The sequence below is a fragment of the Rhagoletis pomonella genome, unplaced genomic scaffold (assembly GCF_013731165.1).
Source record: "Rhagoletis pomonella isolate Grant_MI unplaced genomic scaffold, Rhpom_1.0 Rhpom_scaffold_05608, whole genome shotgun sequence".
NCBI classification, from domain to species: Eukaryota; Metazoa; Arthropoda; class Insecta; order Diptera; family Tephritidae; genus Rhagoletis; species Rhagoletis pomonella.
The window spans coordinates 1-11,735 of record NW_023464146.1 but is presented as its reverse complement, the minus strand read 5'-3'; the positions used below and the strand labels follow the sequence as shown (position 1 = coordinate 11,735).

The window sequence follows — 11,735 nt, the reverse complement described above, 5'->3', positions numbered from 1 at the left end:
CGTTATATGAAAAGCGGCCGCAATTTTGTCCGATTTCAATAATTTTCAACATTCTGCTTTTATGTGGCAAGCACAATAACCATACCGAGTTTGGTACAAATTGATAGAACGGTTACTGATATACATATATGTGATCATAAGAATTGTTGCAAGCATCAATTTGGAATAAATTAGCTTTAATATTTACTGATTTATCGAAGATTTTGTATTTCTCTAAATTACCTTTATATGGGATGTGGTTATTGTCCGATTTTTTAAATTTTCGGCTATTTCATATGTTATACCAAGGCCAACAACTGTGCCGAGTTTGGAAGAAATTGGTGCAGCGGTTACCAAGATATATACATGTAACCATAAGTAGGCGTGGCTACGCCCATTTTCCAAAAATTTATAATATTATTATTTTTCGTCTGAAAATTATTGTAAATATCAATTTTGAGTGAATTATCTTCAGTAGTTACTAAAATATCGCAGTTTTCGTATTTCTGGAAATTACCGTTATATGGGAAGTGGGCGTGGTTACAGTGCGATTTCGCCCATTTATCAATACCAACCTACCTTGGATTAACGGAAACCTACATACCAAATTTCGTTGAGATATCTCAATTTTTGCTCGAGTTATCGTGTACACGGACGGACGGACAGACAGACATGGCTTAATCGATTTCTCTATTCATTCTGAGCATTTATGTATACATTTGTCTATATCTATCTCGATTCGTTGTGGCGTTACATACAACCTTTATGTGAACAAAATTAATATACCCTTGTGCACAAGTGCGCTCGGGTATAAAAATTGCACGCACATTGACAAACATGAACAAATGTACAACAAACTCATAATTTTTGACAATCAGTACAGTTCGCATTTATATCAACGAGCGCTTATTAGATTTGTTTTCGTTTGTAGCCCTGCAGCAAGTCAAACTGGTTCAGAACTTGCGCTGAGCTAGCCTGAAAAGGGACGGTACTGGTTCTTCATCTATCGCAAATCAATGCTTTCAACTGTCTTTTTTAACATGGCGATGTCCTACGAAGTGACAATTGTCGCCCTCTGCAGAACTTTTTAACTTGTTCTGAGCTGACTTAGGTTAGATGGTTCTAAGACAGTTCATATAACAACAGTTCCTAGCAACACCTCCGAGCTAGAAAAAATGTGGTTAGTGTTGAGCTGGTTCTAAGAAATATAGTATAGAGCCTTTTCTTTAAATAAGCACGCATACAATTTTGTAAATGAAAAATACTTAATTTTATGTTTAAATAGCTATTTGTGTTGGACTAATTTACTTTATGAGGCGATTTGTGCTTTAAAATTAGGAACATAAAGTGTCAGTTATTCCTTCATTTTCTAAAACCGTTATTTTTAAAAATAATTTTTATTTATAATTAAAAATCTAAACCAAGTGAGAAAAACGGTGATATATTAAATGCTTTTTTGTGATAACTCAGCGTTAAATTGTATTAAATGTATTGAAAGATAATACATAAACTCCCGGCATCGAAATAAGAATATATAGAATTTTAAATATTCACAATGGTTTTCATGCTAAATATTTTTCGTAAATTTTTTATGTAAGGATGGCTCATAAGTATTATAACATAAACATATAAATTCACGTTTCTAACTGTGTTGGAAATTTTGTAGAATTCTAGAAACTGTTATAAAAACTTCAATATTTTAAATCATAGTTTATAAGTATGTATATAAGTTCTATAGCCCATTAATTTCTTATAACTCTTTTTACGCACGCTCTTGAAGGTATTCTCTTATTTAAATATTTTCGTTTAAGATGCAAGATTACACTTTACTACACTAAAATTTGATGGGCTACAAAACAGAATACTCGAAATATTTATAAAAAATCTCTGATTAAAAAGTTTGAAATTTGAATACAGTTTTTAGAGTTCTATCAAGTTTGCATCACAGTTAGGAATTTGAGTTCCAATGGTTTATGGAATATAGGACATAGTACCTAAATAAAAACTTAACGAAAAATATTTAAAATGAAAAACATTGGAAATTAAAAAAAAAACATCACTGCATAACTACACATTTCGGGTGCTCGGTGATATATTTAGGTATGTACAGTATCGGTCATATCAATAGCACCCTCATTTCAAAGTGAGATTCTTTACCACTTTCGGTTATTTTAGTTATTTAATCTGATTAAAAGGTAAAAAATTTAGATGAAAAACTGTTAAATTTAATTTTGTTTTATTTAAAGCTGGAAAACCCGGTTTATATGATTTTGTTTTAAGCATGATCAGTTTTTTATTAAATAATAACAAACCAATTTTAATTCGCAATATATTGTGAATATTTAAAATGGTGTAAGCAGAATTTTGCTCTTAAGTGTAGTTTAATTAAATTTTATGGTTATATTTTGCATTCAATTTTATACGTACGTATATATGTATAAAAATTACATTAATGTTACCAATAACCACTTTTTTGGAAATATTTTAGCAGTTGCCCCATAAACTAGAGAATTACATATTAAATAAACGAAAACAGTTTGCTATTAGTTTTAGGGTCTAACAGCCGCACTCAGAGTCGTTTAATGATTACTTAAGGCGTCCCTCAGTAACGATTTGAAAAAATTCCCGCTCAGAGTCAGTTAATGATTCGTTAACGGCATTTAATGAACATTAAAGATAAGTAAACAAAAACCTTTACTTAACTTTTTGAGGAATGCTTTTGAAATTTTTTGTTTGTTTTCAATAAATTTCAACTTCGATAACGTTGGTGTAACAGTGGCAATGGCCCAGTGAGCAGAGGACTTTCGTGCCATTCAAGAGATCCGAGTTCAATCCTTTTAACATTAAGCAATAAAACTTAAAAAAATTGTATTTAAAAAAAAATTAAAATATATTATTTTATTTAACGTTTGGATACTTTTTTGATTCTTCTTTCACTTTAAGTTTCTCAAATTTTTAGTTTTTCCTGTTTTAAAAAAAGTATTTTTTTCATTTCGTTTAGTTTTTAGAAAACTTATTGCTAAATGATAAATATAACAACACTATTAGCACATCTTTCAATTAGTTATTCGAAATACAGAAAAGGGCTTTCAAGATAGTTGCTGAAATATAAAGACTTTTGTCTCTCGGAAGACTGAGGTGAGTTGAAAGACATATGCCAGAATTGGCTTGTTATTGGTCTTGTTTGTCTTTTAGCAAACAATTTAATTAAATTAAAAAAAAAATCCTCTTTAAAGCAATAAAATCTATAAATCAAAAGAAAATTAGATCAAAGAAGCAAAAAAAATTCAATAAATATAGTTCATAAAAATTAAACAAGAAAAAAAAATAAAAATGGAAAAAGAAAAATTTCCTGCCCTAGCACTCGAACTCGGATCTCTCGAATGGCACGCCAGTGCTCTGCTCACTTAGCCATTGCGTATGTTGAGCCGGTGCGCGCAAAACGATATAAATACTTATTTTTATATTTTATTTCAAACTCAACGAAAAAAGTGAGTGATGCCACAAAATTGAAGGGCCGCAACTGGGGACATACCTAAATTTTTATACCCGAGCGCACTTGTGCACAAGGGTATTATAACTTTGTTCACATAACGGTTGTTTGTAACAGGCAAAACGAATCGAGATAGATATAGACAAATGTATACATAAATGATCAGAATGAAAAGAGAAATCGATTAAGCGGTGACTGTCTGTCCGTCCGTCCGTCCGTCCGTCTGTCCGTCCGTCTGTCCGTCCGTCTGTCCGTCCGTCCGTCTGTCCGTCCGTCCGTCTGTCCGTCCGTCTGTGCACACGATAACTCGAGTAAAAATCAAGATATCTTAACGAAACTTGGTACGTGTACTTCTTTCGGGCGTACGACGGATGATATTGAAAATGGGCAAAATCGGACAATAACCACGCCTACCTCCCATATAACGGTAATTTTCAGAAATACAAAAACTGCGATATTTTCGTAACTACTGAAGATAATTCACTCAAAATTGATATTTATAATAAATTTTAGACGAAAAATAAGAATATTAACATTTTTTTAAAAATGGGCGTAGCCACATGTGTATATCTTGATAGCCGCTGCATCAATTTATTCCAAACTTGGCACAGTTGTTGGCCCTGGTACAGCATACCAAATGGCCGAAAATTTTTAAAATCGGACAATAACCACGCCCACATCCCATATAACGGTAATTTCGAGAAATACGAAATCCTCGACAAATCAGTAAATATTAAAGCTAATTTATGCAAAATGATGGTTGCAACAATTCTTTGCCAGGAAATACGTTTATGATAAAATTTTGGAAAATGGGCGTGGCACCGCCCACTTATGATCACGTATATGTATCTCGCTAACCGTTCTAGCAATTTGTACCAAACTCGGTATGGTTATTGTGCTTGCCACATAAAAGTAAACCATTGAAAATTGTTGAAATCGGACTAAAATTACGGCCGCTTTTCATATAACGGTAAATTTCAGAAATGCTTGAAATTTCAATATTTTGAAATTTAAGGACGCTAGTTTACTTAAAATTTATACACGCCGGCTTATCATGTAGCGGTAGCTTTCGGAAAGGTGGAAAACATATATTTAATACTTGCGCCGGGTATTTAATGTTCGGCTCCGCCCGAACTTAGACTTTCTTACTTGTTTATTTCATAATTTTTAACTCTGAGAGGAAGTATTAATTAACAGATTTAACGATCATTAGTTAAGTGCCCATTAGAGCTAATTTAAGTAACGTTTCTGAGTGCGGCTGTAAGAAAATCGAAAAAATACATTTGTGCATCTTATGTCAGCTTTCGCATGACCAGGATGAGTAACATTGATGACAGCGCAGCTAGCAACATATGAGTTTCAACCGTCCAGCTCTGCATCCCTTTTGCAGTAGTTCAGAGACAGTTCTGAAATTTGTTCGGCGGAACTAGCGCTTTGCCAGACTCTTTAAATTTTGCTGCAGGGTACTACATATGTGCGTATACATACAACCATTGAAACATATGTACATACATGAAAACATTGCTGTCCATAAGTACATACATATGCCCATCAGTACATCAACGAAACCCGTTTGCTTCATCATAAATATATCCATACAAACATATGTACATATGTACGAATGGATGTAGTTACGCGAAGCACGCTTGCCTCATTTATACATATATTGCTTGGTAGCGGCAGAGCTGAACTGCGCAATGAGTTCGTTCATACATACATATTAGACTGCATCACTCCCCATTAGGGCTGGGAACTTCATCCGGATTTTTCTACTATCCGGATAAACCGAATATTCGAATACCCCGATACCTAAATGAAAAATCCGGTTACTCTGGAAGCTAAGATAATATTCGGCTATCCGAATATCCGGACTTTTCGTTATCAAAACGATACTTTCATTTCCCAATACTGGCGCTCATAAATGTGTAGCAAGGTACATTGAACAGGTAGTATCAGTAGAGCAGCTGATTTGATTTATTTTCAAATTATTTGGTCTCGAAAATGTCAAGTATTTTTAATTTTTTCTCACGAAAATTATAAGTTGTTAAAATCCATTTGCTTGTGAAACCCTTTTCCATACAAAACAAGCGATTGAATAGCAGCTTTTGGAACGTTCGCCCAACTCGGCAGCACGACCGCTGATTACTGGGCCTTGCAAAGGATGGATCAATGCCTCGAGAAGCAAACAAATTTACTTGTGTAGGAGTCGATAAGGTTTAGGAGTACGTGTGCTTTTACTTAAGAATCTAGCTTTAAGTCATAGTTTAAGTAACTTGTTTGTAGTTACAGTGAATATTAGTTGGCAACCCTAGCTTTAAGACAAGTAGCGATTAAGACTCGTTGTAACTAGCGATTAAGACTCGTTGTAAAGGACACGCCATTTTAAAAAATAAAAGAGATTCATTCGATTTTTGCTAGCGAAGACTTCGGACGTTCATTTTATTTTGATCACTTTGCCTTCTGCATATTTTATCAGAAGTGGTCTTTGACCCATCATAAAGTATTTATAAAGTAAATTTGAGTTTTTTTAAAAAAAATTTGGCGGAATATGGAGTACGGCGTCATTGATGCAGAAAAATATTCGTTGCTCCAGCTGAAAGCCTGGTGCACCGCTGTGGGCATCAACGCTAGCGGTGCAAAAGCATCGTTGGCCGCCAGGTTGAGCGATTTATCTGCGGAAGCTCGTGGACTGTGCCCAGGGACACGTGGTGCGTCAAGCGGAAAAGATGTGGACGAAAGCGATGACGCCGACGACGTAAGTGACGTCGATGATGAGGGTAGCGGTTTGCGCTTACCACAACGGCGAGAAAAGGTCGAGGTTAGAAATAAAGGCCAGGGTAGCAGCAGAAATGAAGGCGAGAACAACGTAGCGGATAACGGCAATGGATCGAGACCACAAAGTAGAGACAACGGTGCGACAAACGGTGAGGACGACGGTGAGAACAACGGGAGAGGCAACAAAACACAACGGCGAGGAAAAAGTGCAGTTAGAAATGTAGTGATTAACGACGATGAGGATGCAGTGTGTGTGCGAAGCGGGGTAGTATGCGTACGTAGCGGGAATTTTGGTGCTTGCCCAAAGAAGAGTACCGCAAACGAGGTTAGCGAAAATAACGGAGCTCCAAGCCAATCGACAACGAGCGACAACAACAAAAACGCAGAAGCAGCGGCCGTAGAAGCTAAACTGTTGGAGAAAGAAATACAGCTACTCAAACTCCAGAAGGCACTCCTGGAGAAAGACAATGCAATGGCGAGTGTAGAGAAAAGTGGCGGCTATGTTTCCTTCGAAACTTTAAAGGATATTATAGCAGTCTACGACGGCGGCGATGGTTTTAATATTTGGTACAACCAACTCATGCACTATCGCGAAGTTCTGAAAATCGACGACGCGATTTTAGGTGTTGCTATACACCTTAAACTAAAAGGAGCGGCTCTAGCTTGGTACAATGCCAAGGTAACAATACCAAAAAACGTGGACGAGTTACTCCGCGATATGAAGTCGGTGTTTGCGTCCGGCGAAAGTGTGCTCGTACGCCGGCGCAAGTTTGAAAAGCGAACGAAGAGAGTTTTGCAAATTACTTCAATGAAAAGTGCATGCTAGGCAGCGATTTGAATTTGAAAGACGAAGAGTTGGCTGACTATCTGATCGAGGGTATTCCAGACAGACAACTGCAAAACCAGGCCCGCTTGCAAAACTTTACGTCGGCGAATGACGTTGTGAAAGCGTTTCGCTCGATAAGCCTACCCGATCGCCCACCTGCAAAAGTACGCACGGACCAAAGAATGAGATGTTACAACTGTAACTGCACGGGTCACTACGCAAAGGATTGCAAGAAACCCAAACGAGAAGCTGGATCCTGTTACGCTTGCGGCGAACAAGGTCATTATGCTGTGGACTGTAACAAGTACAAAAAGCCGAAGAATACTTTCGTAAGTTATTTTAATTTATATGTATCAGCACATGCTAATAGTGATATGTTTGTAGAATGTTTAGTCGACTCAGGAAGCCCAGTTAGCCTGATTAAGCAAGTGATAGTGCCAGCAGGAGTAAAATTAGTACAGGTTGAAGATGCATATTACGGGTTGAATAAGTCCCCTTTGAATATTATTGGAAAATTGAAGTGTAACATAAAGGTGTTGAATAAATACGTTTCAGTTGAACTCCTAGTGGTTCCTAATGGGTCTATGGGTTACTCAGTGTTACTAGGTAGAGATTTTATCGAGGCGAGCGATGCGAAACTAAAAATAGGTAATGTCGAGTTTTTGGATAGAACGGAAGAAGAGAATAAAAGCGAAGTTGAGAACAATGTCGAGAACAAAGGCGAGGTTGGGAAAGCGCACGAAGATCGGGTAACGGATAGGTTGTATACAACAAGCAAAGATACTAGTGAACAGGTAAACAATGTCAGAGATATAAACGAAAATAAGGTAAACGATAATAACGTCGATGAGTTCCTAATGGAAATTATGGCAATAGATGTGTGCGAAGATACGAGCTTAGAGCTAAAAGTAGGTGAACAGCTGAGTCGTGATGATGAAAGAATTTTCCAAGATATGTTTAGAAAAATATATATGAATTCAAAAAAGTCGGATGAGCCCCTAGTAAGAAAAGAAATACAACTCGTGTTAGAAAATAATAGGCCATTCGCTTGTGCTCCGAGAAGATTGTCGTACAGTGAGAAGGTAGAACTACAAAAAATAATCGACGAATACTTAGCTAAAGGGTACATAAGACCAAGCGAGTCAGAGTTTGTGTCGCCAATAGTGTTGGTTAAGAAAAAAACGGGTGAACTTCGGTTGTGTGTAGACTATAGGAAGTTGAACAAAGTGACGTTCAAAGACAATTATCCGATGCCGCTTATAGACGATTTACTGGACAGATTAGCAAATAAAAAGGTGTTTACTAAGTTAGATCTAAAAAACGGATTTTTCCATGTTTTTGTCAATAGGGATTCTGTTAAATACACCTCTTTTACTACACCTTTAGGACAATATGAATTTTTGAGAATGCCGTTCGGGCTTAAAAATGCGCCAGCAACTTTTCAGAAGTTTATAAATAAAATATTTGCGGACATGATTCGAAGTGGAGAAGTAATAGTTTACTTAGACGACATTATGATAGCGACAGAAAGCGTGAAACAACACTTAGAAATACTGAAGAAAGTACTTTTGAGAGTTGTACAAAACAACTTAGAGCTCCGGCTAGACAAGTGCGAATTTTTGCAATCAAAGGTTTCATACTTAGGATACGTCATCACTGGCGAAGGTATTCAAGCTGATGAAAAGGGACTTAGAGCAATAGAAAATTTTTCAATTCCGACCAAAGTCCAAGAAGTTCAAAGCTTCCTAGGCCTGTGCTCATATTTTCGAAGGTTTATCAAAGATTTTTCGACTATAGCCAAACCCCTCCACGACCTTACAAAGAAAGATAAAAAATTTCAATTCGGAGAAACAGAGTTAGAAGCTTTTGACAGTCTCAAGGAAAAGCTTATTAGGTCTCCACTGTTAGCAATCTACGACCCGAACGACGCAACTGAATTGCACTGCGATGCTAGTGCCTTGGGGTTTGGGGCAATACTATTGCAAAGAAAAAAAGATGAAAAACTACACCCAGTATTTTATTTTTCAAAGCGAACAACAGAAGCCGAGTCTAAATACCATAGTTTCGAATTAGAAACTTTAGCGATAGTGTATGCGTTAAAAAGGTTCAGGATATATCTGCAAGGTATAAAGTTCAAAATAGTTACCGATTGCAACTCACTGACCTTGACACTCAACAAAAAAGATATGAACCCAAGGATAGCAAGGTGGGCTTTGGAATTACAAAATTATGACTACGAACTCGAACATAGAGCAGGCAAGAGAATGCAACATGTTGACGCACTAAGTAGGGTAAACAATGTTTTGGTAATCCATGCAAATACGTTCGAAGAAAATTTAGTTATATGCCAAAGTAAAGATGAGCGGATAAGAAAGATAAGAGAGGATTTAGAACTTAGAGAAAACACCCACTATGAAATGAGAAACGGAATAGTTTATAAAAAAAGAGACAAAGAGTTACTTTTTTACGTGCCAGAATCCATGGAAAGGCATGTTTTATATAAGTATCACGATGAGATGGGGCACCTAGGTGTAGACAAAGTTGTGCAAACTGTAGGGAAAAGCTACTGGTTTCCGGGAATAAAAAAAAAAGCAACCGTCCACATCGAGAACTGCCTAAAGTGTATAGCCTTTTCAAATAAGAGCGGTAAAAAAGAGGGACTTCTACATATGATACCGAAGGGGAGTATACCGTTTGAAATGATACACGTTGATCACTACGGACCGATTCACAGCAAGTCCACAAAGTACAAACATGTCTTAGTAGTTGTAGATGCATTTACAAAGTTTGTTCGATTATATCCAGCTAAAACTACAGCGTCAAAGGAAGCAATCTTTGCCTTAAAAGAGTACTTTAGGGCGTACAGTAGGCCGAAGTTTATAGTGTCGGACAGAGGGACATGTTTTACGTCAAACGAATTTAAAGCTTTTTTAGAATGTAACAACGTTGAGCACATAAAAGTAGCGACTAACTCCCCTCAAGCGAATGGTCAGGCTGAAATTGTTAATAAAAGCTTAGGTCCAATGATTGCAAAAATGGTAGACTCTGGAGAAGATATAGGATGGGAAGAAACACTAGAGTCAGTAGAACACGCGATGAACAATACCGTGCACAAAGCAACGAAAGAACAACCTAGCGTGTTATTGTTCGGGGTTAGGCAAAAAGGGAAAGTCATAGATAGTCTCAGAGAAAATGTGTTAGAATTAATACAAGACCCAAGCCCGGCTCCAATAGAAAGTGTAAGAGAACAAGCGAAGGCAGTACAAAGCAAAGCGCAAGTTTACAATAAAGAATATTCAGATGCCAAGCGACGAGAACCACGTAAGTTCAACATAGGTGATTATGTAGTAATACTGAACGTTAGCTCGCAAGTAGGAGCGTCTAGCAAGCTAATGCCTAAATTCAAAGGACCGTATAGAGTATCAGAAATTTTAAAAAACGATCGGTATGTGGTAGAAGACGTAGAGGGATTTCAACAGACACAGATACCTTACAAAGGCACCTGGTCTATAACAAATTTAAAACCGTGGTACGAATATAAAAAAACCGAAGACAACAAAGAAAAAAAAAAACTGAGTCGTTTGTAGGTTAATACAATTTGTAGGTTAATACAAACCGTAGCACGGCGTACATTCTAACGTCGTAGAATCAGGAGATTCTATAATGTCAGGACGGCCGAGTTGTAGGAGTCGATAAGGTTTAGGAGTACGTGTGCTTTTACTTAAGAATCTAGCTTTAAGTCATAGTTTAAGTAACTTGTTTGTAGTTACAGTGAATATTAGTTGGCAACCCTAGCTTTAAGACAAGTAGCGATTAAGACTCGTTGTAACTAGCGATTAAGACTCGTTGTAAAGGACACGCCATTTTAAAAAATAAAAGAGATTCATTCGATTTTTGCTAGCGAAGACTTCGGACGTTCATTTTATTTTGATCACTTTGCCTTCTGCATATTTTACTTGCATCAATTTTTATTTTTTTTCCAATTTCAATTTTTTATTTTTTATAATTTTTTGTATTCACATGGCACGCTTTGATTTAGAAGAAAAAATTCAGAACAGTTTTTGACACTCGATACCAGAAGCAACAACAAAATACACGAAAATGTTGTTTTTGCTCTACTGATACTACCTGTTTAATGTGCCTTGATGTGTAGTAACAAGTTTTCTATATCTACGCACAAAATTGTTTGTATAAATTTTAAAATTTCCAAAATTCTACTTTGTAATTTCAAAGGCTTCTACAAACGAATTAAAAAGTTCAACAAACAAATATATGCGTATAGAAAACTTGCTACTTCATATGCATGAGCGCATGATACAAAAAAAAAGGTAGTTTCAATAAACAACTTTTTGATTAAAAAGGAGATTTTTGACAATTGCTCAATTGTAAAAAAATCGAAGCGGGGTTACCCAATTTGAGTTTGTTGGTAGAGGGGTTTTTATAATTTGGGAGTATAAATAAAATAGTTGTATTAACATTTACCTTTTAAAAATAATTAATATCTTTTCTTAAAAACGTTTAAATTTTAAACTAAATTCGATAACTACTTGCCAAAATCTTTATTTTTACATTAATAAAATTTTAGTGAACATATTTTAAAATTTTTTAGTGTCATTATGTCATCTGATTATTACACAATGTAGCTAGCCAGGACTATTACAG

General features: G+C 36.1%; 1 protein-coding gene across 1 annotated transcript; it reads left to right on the top strand.

Annotated features, from left to right (window-relative positions):
* The first annotated feature begins 5,599 nt into the window (after nt 1–5,599).
* LOC118755201 lies at nt 5,600–7,713 on the top strand. The gene is made up of 2 exons (XM_036490052.1): nt 5,600–7,402; nt 7,458–7,713. Exon 1 carries the CDS (start codon nt 6,021–6,023, stop codon nt 7,071–7,073), a length of 1,053 nt encoding a protein of 350 aa, XP_036345945.1. The 5' UTR covers nt 5,600–6,020; the 3' UTR covers nt 7,074–7,402; nt 7,458–7,713.
* Nucleotides 7,714–11,735: the final 4,022 nt, after the last annotated feature.